The following is a 13,809-nucleotide window of genomic DNA, read 5'->3' on the forward strand; positions in this document are numbered from 1 at the left end:
TTGTTTATTCCGAGGTTTGTTTTGTGGATTTTATTTTTTGAAACGAAAACTAAAAATAAGACTTGACAAAAGATGCAAACTAGATAGTGGGAACTTTTTTGAAACGATACAGCAATTTTTGTAATATTGTTTTTCGAATTTTGCAATAATTAAGGTTTTTGTAAGATAAGCAAAATAAGTCTCGAAATCGATATAGTATATATATAGATTGTAATGCTAATTTTCTTTTCCTTTGACACGAGTCTGTGTAAGATACAAGTTAAGGAAAAGATGATGTTCCTTTGACCATTCTATCTTTGACCATGTTATTCTATGAAAGTGTCTATATTAAATATGGTATTTTTGTAAAAATAAAAATATAAGTTTAGAACTTGACTACCAAAAGTGCCTTATAACCTACAATTTTTATGATAAAGAGAAATCTGCTATTATAAAAAAATTATTTATTGTTTGAGATATACAAAAGAAATAGTTTTTCAGAGTTTTTTTAATCTCACAACGTATTACATATCCAGTTTTCCTGGCCTCTCTGACAGTATTTCGAGTTCAACCGCGTGGTAATCTTTTTTTTTTTTTAATAATTTTACATTCGCCGTTTTATTCTCCCCAGCATTTTATTTCGCGCTACCAAAAGAAACCGCATTATGACGTATCGCTGAATTATTTTCTGCTTTTCTTTTCGTCGCGTTATTAATCTTCTTCGATCCTCAATTTTCGATAATCTCAGTTCGTGTATCATTTCGCCCAACATTCGAAGATGAAAGGGTACAATCTGCTCGTACGAGACGCACGCTACGTACGCGGATACTTATGTACGTTACGTAAACGTAACGTAGCGAAGAAGAAACGGAGAGAGAGAGAGAGAGAGAGAGAGAGAAGCTGAAATAGCTAATAGATGGAAGGAAGCACGCGAGGGGGCGAGAAAGAGAAAGAGAAAGGGATGGGGCAGGTTTCGCTACGCCGCGCGGCGTAGGGGCGCGAGGAGAGTGATTTAATCAAGCCGTCTGCATTCGATTATCGACCCGCAGTTACGTGGATCGTTACGTCGTTTCTCCGTGCAGAACGCGATTTGCCTTGCGTTAATTTCGCGCTCGTGCACTCTCGCTCTGGTCCGCCGGGTTCGTTCACGTAAGACGCGTAGCGGCGACAGATACAGCGACCCGAAGATACAACGTCATAACTCAAAACACGATTACACGCGCACGGAGAGAAATTTCGAAGACCCGAAGACCCGCGAAAAAAAGAATGGTAAATGTAATCTTATTGCTTCCAGACAGTAAATGGGAAAATATTTTGCGTTATAATTACAGAATTACTTTATAGAAAAAAGAATTAGCCTACTATACATTTGTTTGTTACAATAAAGTTTAGTTTAGAAATTTTTCATTTCACGTTAAATATAGTCCGAATTTATTAGCACAAAATCTTGTTTGGCCCGAGCGCCCCTTAATTACACTATTTAAATTTTAAATGCTCTGAATCCTTTTAGATATTTGTTATAAAAAATAAATTTTATTTTTTGTCAATCACAAATATCTCAAAGGATTTAGAGCATTTAAAATTTAAATAGTGCAATTAAGGGGCGCTCGGGCCAAACAAGATATTTGTGCTAATAAATTCGGACTATATTTAACGTGAAATGAAAAATTTCTAAACTAAACTTTATTTGATATATTATATATTATATTATACATTATATATTATATCAAGTTTTTTTGAATATTTTTATAAACTTGATATTTTATTCAACGTGAGATACATTCGCACATATTGAAAGTAATTTGCCACGGGCGTAATGTGATTTCTATTTACGGTTTTAGATACAGTTTTATCGATCAAATCGTCTACTTTAATCCAACGATATTTCGGTGACGTTACCCTAGAGTCTTGTTGAGTTCAATAATATTTCAGTTGGCTACCGAGTATTAAAGGGGCCATATATATTTTATTCATTTGTATATGTGTGTGAAATTCCGCGATTATTTCTCAAATATATAATATGTATGTGTAACAGCTTCTATGATAGATTTTATCAGTAAAGTTTCACGTATCTCATTATCGCTCCATCAAATAATTATATCAAATTTTCATTAAGAGCAGATTTTTTGTTTGAACAACGTAGATTATTGTTATAGAAAATTTAATTTCTAAAAAGTGTGCATGTGCGTATATGTGTGTGTGTATACCTTAACGATTATATATATATATATATATATATATATATATATATATATATATATTCCAAATAGCACAAAATATTATCATAAATATTTATAAATGTTTTACAAATTTATTTTCGAAAAATATTTTTTAAAAGATTATATAATTATTTTTATAAACCATTTAAAAATGATACAAAAATCATTATCAACAATATATAGAATATATTTTTAAAATGTACTGAAAAATATTTATGGTATATGAACTTGAAATATTTTTTATATTTTTTGATAATAATGGTATAAATATTTATTTTAAATATTTTTATAAATGTTTATCATAATTTTTTTTATACCTGACTAACTCGGATATAAAAAAAATATGTACAAAATATTTATCATAAATATTTTTCCTTTTTATAAATATTTTATAAATATTTTGTGCTATCTGGGATATATATATATATGTATGGTTTATTTTTTAAATTTAATTATTTATCTTTAAAATTTATTAAAAATTTTTTTAATTGATTCAAGAACCTTTTACCGTCTATATATATTGTTAACTCAATTTGCCTTGAGTTCTATTTCGAAACTAGTAAATGATTAACAGTCGCACTATTTAATGATCGACAATTTATCGTGTTTCTAAGATACTTCTGTGTTTCGCTCGGGTTAGGTTAGGTTAGGTTTCGTCAATATTTTATGTGGATGACCTAATGGAGCCATAGAGAGGCTTACGCGAACGACAAGGAAGCCGTTAGGCGAGCGCAAATTGGTCGGTTTCCGATAAATATCGACGCGGACGTAAAGCTGCGAGAGCTTTACGAGATTAATAGTCTTACCCGATCGCCATGACGATCCAACGAGGTTTCGCCGCCATCTTGGAAATCGCCATCGCTTTGAATATACCGTTGCCGCGTTCCCATCGTGATCTCCGCCTTCGTTTCTGGTGAACCTAGCTCTAACTAACCTAGCCTCTCTCACGAAATTACCCTATCCTACCGCGGGGTGTAATTAAATCGTTACAGCAGCCTCGCCGCGAGGATCAGCTTTGGAAAATGGCGACCGCTTTGAAGGCGCGCTCACGGCAATTCGTCGAATTTAACGGCGCTCAAGTCCCCCGTCGTCATTCGATTATACAATATTAATTGCGAACCTAGGCGAGCATATTCAAGCACCCTTTACTCTCCGACTAATGGAACTTGTCTTCTACTCTTTGAGGAAAATGTTAACTCGCTCACTTTGCGCTCACGGGTTAGGTTAAGTTAGGCGACGCAGCCATGAAGCTTCTCTCAAGTTATCCGCATCTTATTTTATATGTAAACTTTAAGAGAGGAGAAGAAAAGGGAGAAGAGAATCTCTCGAGCAAACTAAACAAAAAAACTTTATGACTTTTTAATATTTCTATGTCTAAAGTTGGAAGATTACATAATCATTCCTAGCAAACACATATATAACTACTATGTAATAATGTTTTTTTACATTTATATTATATTATAATACAATTATATTACATTTTCGTAGTTTGCTGGATCGTTTTTTTTTTCTCTAAACCTCAGTTTCTGAACTAGAAGAAGCGACTCGATACACTGATATCGGGATGTTAATCCGAACCTAACTATAAATCGATAGTAATTCTAACCTAACCTGACCCGCTTTGCTGGCGGACGCTCGCGTTTATAGGCGGGCAATAGACGCGCGGCCTATGTATCATAATCCCGACAGTCCGGGGGTTAGTTAGCAGTTTGTTTGTACCCGAATATCCGGTCGGCCGGATGCCGCATGCCGCGTCGCCGGATGCGGCGAGGCGCGCGGAGACGCATACTAACAGCGTGGCCGGATAGTTCGGATGCGCCGCGCTTTTTCGAAACGAGGTCGAAACTTCTTCGTGCACCTGTTCGTGTCCGGGATTCTCAAATAACGAAAGAGGCACGGGGAAATGGAAACGTCCCGCCGGGAATAAAATCGGGAGGGCGTTAAGTGAATAGATAAAAAACTAAATGTACACATTTTAAATTCGTGACGTCTTAATCATAATTTTTCTCTGTTACGGATTAGAAATTTCTATAGTCATATATATCACGTATTTGGAAAATAATTCTAATGAAACTATATTTTAGTTATAAGGAAACTTCGTGAAATTACCTTTATTTGTTTATTTCAAATTATTTTTTTAAGTAAGTAAAGAGACAATTTTATTATAAAAATTTTTATATAAAACATTTTTTATAAAATCTTGAATATTTTTAGACATAACAAAAAGAAATTGAAAATTGCTTTTTAAAAATATAAGAATATTACAAAAACCGTTTGATACTTTGTGAAATTAATTTGTCAATTATATTACTAACGGCTAAAACATTTAAAAAATCGCCAAGCGGTGACGCGTTTGGGGTGCAACTGGGGAATAAATGTATCTTTGCACATTATTGTTGTGAGTAATAGCCTCGAAAAGGCTAATGTTCCTGAAAGACTTTGCTGGTGCTCGGCGACTCACTTACACCCCAAATAGGCAGATACATATATCTTTTTTAAAAAAAGCTGCCAAATTGCTTCGTGTTTGGACCTCTATGAGTGGCGCGAAGCGCGAAATTATGAGTACATATATTGATTTTACATAATATTTCCCAGGCGCGCGCGAATTTCAGATATATATTCCATAATATAATTCCTCCATATTTGAGGGATTTTATGATATCATGCCGTGCCGGTTAATAAACGCAAAACGCTCGACAAAATGGCAATAATTCAAATGGCATCGAGTGTTGACCGTTCAACTTCGCATTTATCAATTTTAATCAACGGTAATCAATAAGTGCGCGCCCTTTCCACATGCGCGCACATTTCCGATATAATAGACGGTTGTTTAATTTTGCGTTTTTCGCGCATCAACGCTGATTGAATTACCCATCCGGGCAGCCCCGAACGCACTGTCTCCATTTTCTCTCTCTCTCTCTCTCTCTCTCTCTATCCCTTTCGTTCGCCGTTCCGACCCAACGACCTGTGACCTTCCGCCATCCACCATCCACTATCCACCGGCTTCTTTCATTCGATGCCCTCGATGTCTACACACTCCCGTGCACTTCGATGCCGCGCTCTACACCGTGTTTCAAAGGCCACCCGGTGTAACGAGAGCTAATTAAATTAATTAATCGAGTGTCTGTCACAATCTCTGATGGGAATAATAAAAATTGCGATACTTTTGAAGCACCCCGGGGAGCTTAAAGGTACTAATTAGAATTTCCAGCGAAATATTTAATTACTGTTTAAAAAAAAAAAAAAATACGCGCGCATTAAAGAGAGGAGAGACTTTCAAGAAAATGCGAGAAATAATACGTGCAAAGAAAGAATTAATCGTGGCGGCTGAGATGTATCCTTAAACTGGGGACAGCTAATGTCGTCCCTACCGAGATTCATCTTATCATTTGTTAAAATTTAGAAAACAACGTTTGTTGCTAGAACTAAAATAACATTTAGCTGAATCCATTATGGTATCTTCTTTTCGCAATTATTTTCAAGTTGGTATTAGATTCTTCATAGCGGGGAATTCGCAAGACGGACAGATGGCTTTCACGACTTCCTCGGCGCGAGATGGAAAGACACTGTCGAAAAGTGTTGCCGCGTTAAAAATATGAGCGCGCGGGGGAGGGGAGGGAATGAAATGTGGCGCAATAATGTGGCGAGCGAGTATATCATGGTAATGTAGGCCACTCGTAATTCACTGCGCGGGTGACAATCCGCGGTAATGCGAGGCGATATTAAAGTGATTTTCATTTTTCTTACGATTCATTATACCCGCGCCACCTTAAGGATCGCCGTTAATCATCGGGCGAATTGTTGAACACCGTCGAAGAGACGGTTTATGAGACGGCCAATTAAAATCTCCGAAGAAACCTGCGGATTAGCGCGATCGCGTTCACTCAATACACCGTGAGATTTATTAATGTTAATTTGTATATATATATGTGTGTGTGTGTGTCCATAAGTGTTATGATTTAAATTCATTGTAGAACGTAATCTGAATTTCAGATGAGGAATCCGGAGTATATACGGGGAAACCTTTGCCCACTTATAGACCGACCTCGCAGTTGGTGCCTCTGGGAGGCACCGCGAGGCTCTTCTGCGAGGCCTATCTGGGTAAGGTCGACGTGCCCGACGCCAAGAACTCCGTCATCTGGTCGAAAAGCGACAGCAACATAACACTGCCCAGCCACGGTAGGATAGCGCAGCACAGGGTGTCCCGGTAAGTCGAGGATTACACTCGGAACACATTTTTATCCCATAAAGATGTTAAAAGCATTTTAATAGCATATATATGTAACCGCTTAAATTAAAAAAACGTGGACAGTGTATTAAAATGTGGAAAAAAATTGTTGAAAATAAAGAATATAAAAGATGCAGAGATAAGATATACGACTTTAATGCTGACAAGTACAGAGTATTTTTTTCAGAATTGTTTTATTGAAAATCTTTTTACACGTTTAAAATACATACAAGAATAAATAGTGAAATACTCACCTTCAATTTAAAAGCGAAAAAATTATACGTGATACGTTGATAATGTTTTCGTTTTTTAACTGTCTAAAGTCTAAATAAAAGAGTGATCTTAAACTCCAATTAGAGCGGAAAAATCACTCGAAAAATTGTAGTGACATTATTTTCACTAGGAAATTTAGAGGAAAGCTCAAATTGAATATTGCGCTATATTCTTGTGTACTTTAAACATATAAAAGGATTTTTATTTCTGTGTCAATTCGGAAAAATTTGCACTCTGTAATTGGAAATTTTGTCTGGGAAAGTAATTTAAAAAAGTACTGAAATTAAATGAGAGATTTATTTAAAGAGATAACTAAAACACACACGCGCAAATAATAATTTTAAAAAGAGAAAATACTGAAATTAAACAACCGACTTGCAACAAAGTAAAAGAGAAGAACGTATTTAAAAATCCAGAAAGAATAAACCGCGAGACTTTAGAGATTTTCGATCGGGAGCGGATTTAGGGAATCGCGTAGACGTGTCGTCGATGCATCTCGTTCCGGCTGGGATATACGAAAGTGTCGAAGCAAAAGGCAACGGCACAGCCGAACGCGTTTGTGGCTCCGCAGCGCGTTTTCTCCATTCTTCCGGTCCCTCATCTCACGGGCCCCCGTGAGATGCGTCGCGTCGTCGCGTTGCTGTAGTCTCGCGCGCCCGGGAGTTACTCTATCCCTCCACCCTCCCCTTCTTCCTCCCGTAACTCAATTTTCCCGGCGATGCGGCCGTCACGGCGCATCGCCACGGTAAACACGGCAAAACCACCGACTCGACAACACACGTCGCCGATGAGGAGGAGGCCCGTCCCGCCCCGCCCTCGCCGCGGCACCTGGTATTACAGCGAAATTACTCCCCCGGTGCTCACCCCGTCCGGTGTACGCGGGGCGACGCGTGCGAGAGCGAGCGGGCGATTCGCCGCCGAGCGCAATTTTATTCCGCCGGATAATTGGATCCTCGGGGGCCACAGACTCCGAGGCGTCGTCGTCCTCCTCCTCGTCCTCCTCCTCCTTGTTCACCCGGCGCACCGCGGGTATTCCCCGGATTCCTCGCGGGATTCCTCGAGCGGAGCCGATTCGGGGATTCTGATTTTAATTATGTTCCGCGTTGACTTCGTTATTCCACGACGAGATCTCGCACGCGTGAAGCGAATCCAGGTGTTTCCGATTAATGTCGGGAAGGAGTAATTTAATGCTTCACAGAGGAACAGCGCGACATTGGGGGGTCACTAAATTTGTAATAAGGAAACAACGGAGCGAGTAGCGATGGAGTAGGACGAACTTGGGTAAGATGGCCAGCAATTTTTTAAAATGCAAAAAACATACATTTATTTTTTAATCGCGTTTGGTATGTATACTTTACTGAAGCATGTAATATTATCCACATTAAAGAGAAAATTTTTAATAAAAATGTTATTATCAAAATATTGAGACATAAACGTTGGCCATCTTTCACAATTTTTAGGGAAAAGATGACCGTATAGTATTATAGGCCATACATAGTTTATGTACTTAATATCTATAAAATAATAAAAAACTTATGGTTTTACATATTTATTTTAGACTCATTTTTATTGAAATTATTATTAGAATTATATCTGTTGGAAGCAACTTTTACATATTTAGTTTCACTGCCTCGTATTTAATTTTATTTTAAAACATTTTTATTGATAAATGTTCATATAAGTTTAGCATCTATTTAACTCAATGTCAGTACTAAGAAAAAAAATATCTATGATATATCAAATTTAAAACATTAGGTGCGCTTATAATTCTCGTCTTTTTTTATAAATTATATACATAAACATTTACCCTGAAAAAAGTCATAGGTTATCTTGTCCAAACTGTGAGAGAAAGATAGTATTTATTAAAAAATAGAAAGGGAAATAAAAGATACAATCACACATTACAATTTACATATTTTAATTTACTCTATATATAAATGGAACAGTGATGGATTTTTTTATTAGAGATTTAGATAAGGAAGCTAGAGGATCAGATTGCTGGAAAGTCTTGTACTTGTCTCTGACAATATTTTGCGTCGAGTAAATTCCCGGGAGTGAAATTCTGAGGAATATTTATGTATACAACATGTAAAGATAGACAGAGAGTAGAAAAATACATTTTTATTGACAAATATTTATTTATACGTATAAAGCTGAAATATATAGATCGTTTCCTTCGTTTTCGACAGTACCTTGTCTTTCGAGCCATGGGGAATTTTAGTTGGAAATCTTTGAAGAGATTTGACTCTGAGATTGAACTGGTTTACCTAATTTCGAGCTGTTTTATCTTATCTTTCTCGGTGCACATGTAAATGAAGGATATAATTACAATTTCTAAAGTTATATTAATTTACGTATATATAAAATTTAATAATTTATTTCATTTCAATACACGTATAGTTTTTATAACTAACATAAACTCAAAGTAGATATTAAGCTCGTGTGAAATATTAAAAAGAAAAATTCTTAAAAATATTACAACCCTCGTGAGGTACAATTTGCGCATCTCTGCAACAAACAAATAAGACGAGACCGATCTGGTAAACAATAATCTCTCTAAAATATTACATATAAGAATCCAGCGTTCTGGTAAATCGCGATCGCTTTCGGATTCCGCAAGACAATAAAGAATGTTGTCTGTCGCGTCGTAACATCCCGTGGCGGATATGTGTATCGGGGGTGGCGTAATGGACTCCCCGTAGAATACACGCTCGCGGAACGAGCGCATTTGTCTCGCAAGGTGGAAGGGAGTGGAAGAAGTACCATCCCGAATTCCCCGAGCGCGAACGAGCCGCGGCGCGTCTCTTAATTAGTGGTCGGATTCGCCCGCCTGTACTCGCCTCTCTCACCCTCTCGCGCGCGCCGCCACCCCCGCCGCGAACGCCGTTGTTCGTGTAAACTAGACCTTACATCAGCGGCGAACCTGCAACGGTGGGTTTCGGGTTCACGGGGGAAATTGAGTTAAGCCGGAAGGGCCAGAGGTAGTCTCGGCTTTGTGAGAGGGGACAAAGTGAGATTTATCTTAACAATAACCCTTCGGGCGCGCGACGCCGTCTCGGGCGTCCCTTAAAAATAACCGCGAAGGGCGTGGAGAGTGACGCGCGCGCGAAAAACTCCATTATCCCAAGCTGTGCTAAAGAAAAATGAAGGACACGAGCTTTTTTTTTTTAAATAGTACAATTCGATTTTGAAAAAAGTGAGTTAGAGTTTATTTCTTCTTTTTCGTTTCTTCACCGACACTTTGTATTTGAGCTCGTTGATTTACAATATCCTTTAGTGAATTAGAACGATCGGCAAAAGTAATTCAGCTGTTAAACTAAATTGCGTAAATGTTTCTTTTCCGAGTGATATATAAATCCATTTTCGCAAATTTATTTGAAACCACGTATTTACGCCCCCGAGCAGTAATTCGAGCAAAGTGTTTGCGCAATCAAAAATGTTCGAGCAGCTTAAGGCCATGTTATTCAATGAATTAAAGTGCCCTATTGACAACATTGTGTTACATGTTACAAAGCGACAGTTCGGATTTTTTGCCTAAAAGAATTATTAATTGTTACTTTTGAATTTTATTTATTTTAATATTTATTTTAATAATAAATAAAAATTATTTGACTCTTTCAATAATACATGGTTAGTATTTTATTATTATTATTTGTATTTTAGAGATTATATAATCCCTTTAATTATTTTTTTTTTACTATTCTACATTCGTAATCAACAAAACATTGTTTTACTTAGGCAATACTCATAAAAACACGCTATGAAATTGTACATGTTCAGGATTTTGAAAATATGAAATAAACTTATTAACGTTCAACAGTATTTTTATATAAATATAAAATGCAAAATATAAAAGTCCTGAAACGAACAAAAATAGACTTACATATAAATCGATTTGAAAAAATCGATTTATATATAAAATGCAAAAACTTGAAGTGCTTTACGAGAAAATAAGAATGACAACATTTTAATAAATTGAAATGTTAAAGTGTCAATGCGTCTTAATCAGTCGTACAAGCGGAGACGAAAAAAAGTGCACCATTTAAACTCTAAACTAAAAAACGTCGTTAATGAAGAAAGACACAATTCTCGCGAAATGTGACGCTTCCAGCTCGTAAGCGCGCGAGGGGTGAGGAACGCGAGTGAAAAATGAATGGTGAGTTATTGAAAGCAGGATAAAAATTTATTTAAAAAATGAAACGAAAGAGATTAAAGTTTTATTTATTTATGTGATTTCATATATAATCCATTCTATTTTCCATTTGTACATTATGTTTGACTCATGTATCTTTTATTTCCCAGCTTTACACGTTACATTTTGTATTGCGGACTAAATCGAAGAGCGTTTCGCATATTTCACCGCGCGGGAGGTCTCGCGCTGAAAATATCGGTTTGATAGAATCGGGGCGACGCGCTCCAAGATTAATCCTGCTCGTCGCGCAAGAGCGAATCGAAATTCCACGTTCTTGAGGAACTTGACGGAATTGATGACGCCCATTGTCTCGGGATAAGGACTCGAATTAACTTACAAGGAGGGTGGGCACACATCCGGAAAGCGGAAACGAGGGTGCGTTCGGGACCGACGGACGGGAGGGGGGGGACGGTGTGCAAGAAGGGTTCGCGAATTTCGAGGATTCGCGCGCACAAGAGGTCGGATTATTAAATTTAATTAACACCCGTGAAACGGTTCTCTCGCGTCGACGACGACGCAGCCGTCGCCGTCGTTCGAACAAAGCCGCGCACGGGAGTGAGAATACGATAAGAATGTAATGGCGATGAGTATCGTTGTCGGCGTGTCGCGGCGATTTTTTAAATTATTACACCGTCGTTACATCAATTTATTAGCGTTTGCCGTTATCTATATAAAATTATCTAAAAGAAGGGGCTTTATTTTTAATATACTGTTGGAATGTATATTATCGCGATCTTTTCTTAGATAAAACAAATGTTTAATTTAGAACAAATTTATGAGGCTTTAATTTAAAGGAAATCGAAAATTCAAATCGGAAGAGTATTTTTTATCAGATTATTATTTGAAGAACTTTTATATTTCAGAAGAAATAAAGAGATAAAAATATGAATATATTGTTTTTATATTTTTAACACAATGCTATTTTAAAATTAAAATTGTACAATTTTATCTAAATAAATTTGAAATTAAATTATCCTTGTATTATCTAAGACACTTTTAAATGGAATTTATTTTATTTTTATTATAATTTCAAGTTATTTAAGCGCAACGCCATCCATTAATCGGACGAAGAAAATGAGTTTACTTTAAACAAAATAATTAATAATTAAATAAGCATTAACATAACGAGAACTATATACACATCACTTTTTTTTAGTGACCGATCGAAACAGAAGCAGAGAAGCAAAGTTTGAAATTATTGTTGTGAAAATAAAATGCGCTAGAAAAATGCGATTTGCAGTTTAACCACTCGTCGCATAATTCAAAAGCACTTTCCTATCCAGAAGGATTCCCCTAATTTTTACCGTGACCGTTGATTGGTTCACCGCTCGGCGAGTGAGGCGTCGCGCCGGGTGTCGAAGGGGCGGGCTTTTTGAGCGTGACAATTCCAAATTTTCGGCGCGTGATCGCGCGCATTTGTCGCAGGCCTGCGGATCCGGGTATCGCGTTTCTCACGAAAGCGAGAGTCGGATTTGTATACGTACATCTCACGGGAAAATTTTGGAATTGTCCCGCAAACCAGTCTCCCAATTAGTGGCCACGTCCGGTGTTCCGTATCGTCCCGCCCTCCATTTTGCTCCCCCTCCCATCTTCTCCCTCTCTCTCGTATCGCCGTGTCGCAGTGCAACGCAGGTAGATGCAACCGGAGACCAGCCGAAGGCAACATTGCGACGTTTATGACAGCCGAATGGAGCGACACGCATATGCATGTTGCATGACCGCGCCATATGGAGACAATGCAGCATGATTAAACAGTCACGCGATGCAAACTGCAGAGCCCCGTGTGTTCGCGTTCGGCGGGATTGCAGTTGGAGAGCTGCAACCGAAACGACCGGGCCCGGCTGTTGTTTGCGAAAGGCAAGCATGCAGTCATCCGTCTTTAAACGCGACGGCGGCGAGGCGCGCGCGTTTCCCTATTTACGACGGCGGGCCGCACGCGCAGACCGGGGGAATTAACGTGAAACAATACGGGCGGGCAAATACGAGCACGAAAACGATGAACGTAAAAGGATAATCGAGGAGAAAAATCTAACGAGACGCGCGGAGGATTTAAATAATAATCGGGATGATAATAAGCAGCGGACGAACGGGACGGTTCCTTTTTTTTTTATTTGATTCTTTTCAGAAAAAGGAACATTTGAAGATTAGTTTTATACAATTGTAGACAATCTCGAAGAATTGTACTCCGAGACTTGTCTCATGACTGTCTTACCGCTCGTTCATCTCCTTCAATTGGAACGCGAAAAGGAAAATTCTCCCCCGGGCTGATTGCTAATTTGTTCCTTCCCCTTCCCCCCTTCCTCGATTTAATCGCGCGGGTTAGCGAGACGAGGAAGGCGAGTATTTACATTTTCCTCCCGCCGATTGCGACGGATGTGACGTCGTCGTCGCACACGCGCGCAGAAAGGATTATTCGCGCGAGATAATGAGTCGCAGTCCTTCGGCTGATGAAATCGTTTTGCTATTAAGGTTCTTCCCTTCTTGTCCTCCTTTTTTCTCCCTCCTTCTCTCACCCTTTACTGAATTAAAAGCGGATTGAGTCAGCGGGTTGTTTCGCGCAAAATGATGGATTTTATAACTCGGGAACATCTCGCACATTAAATCTCCGCGAGTAAACTGTATAATTTTTCACAGCGTGAATTTTTCTCCTCCGAAAACTCGATGCCGTTATTCGGTATATAATTTTTGTACGCTTTCACTTATTATTATTTAGTGCAACTTGTACATATACACGTGCGGAAACAAGAGTAATTGAAGGACTGGAAATTTTTAGAACGCAGAAATTTCATGTGCATTGGACGGTGAATATTTTAAAGTCCCGATGATTCGAATGGCTCCATTTGCAGGTTGCCACGAAAAATGGAACAATTGGTGAATAAATGATTACTAGATGTATCGAAATAATTTAGAAGTGAAAA

General features: G+C 38.0%; 1 protein-coding gene across 1 annotated transcript in view; it reads left to right on the top strand.

Annotated features, from left to right (window-relative positions):
* The window catches only part of LOC105835282 (interleukin-1 receptor accessory protein-like 1), a 213,935-nt gene that overhangs the window by 157,605 nt on the left and 42,521 nt on the right, over window positions 1-13,809 (top strand). Inside the window, exon 3 of the mRNA XM_036286834.1 lies at window positions 6,192-6,405. Coding sequence (XP_036142727.1) covers window positions 6,192-6,405 — 214 coding nt within the window. The remainder of the gene's footprint in view (window positions 1-6,191; window positions 6,406-13,809) is intronic.

This window comes from Monomorium pharaonis, chromosome 5, assembly GCF_013373865.1.
Source record: "Monomorium pharaonis isolate MP-MQ-018 chromosome 5, ASM1337386v2, whole genome shotgun sequence".
Classification (NCBI taxonomy): domain Eukaryota; kingdom Metazoa; phylum Arthropoda; class Insecta; order Hymenoptera; family Formicidae; genus Monomorium; species Monomorium pharaonis.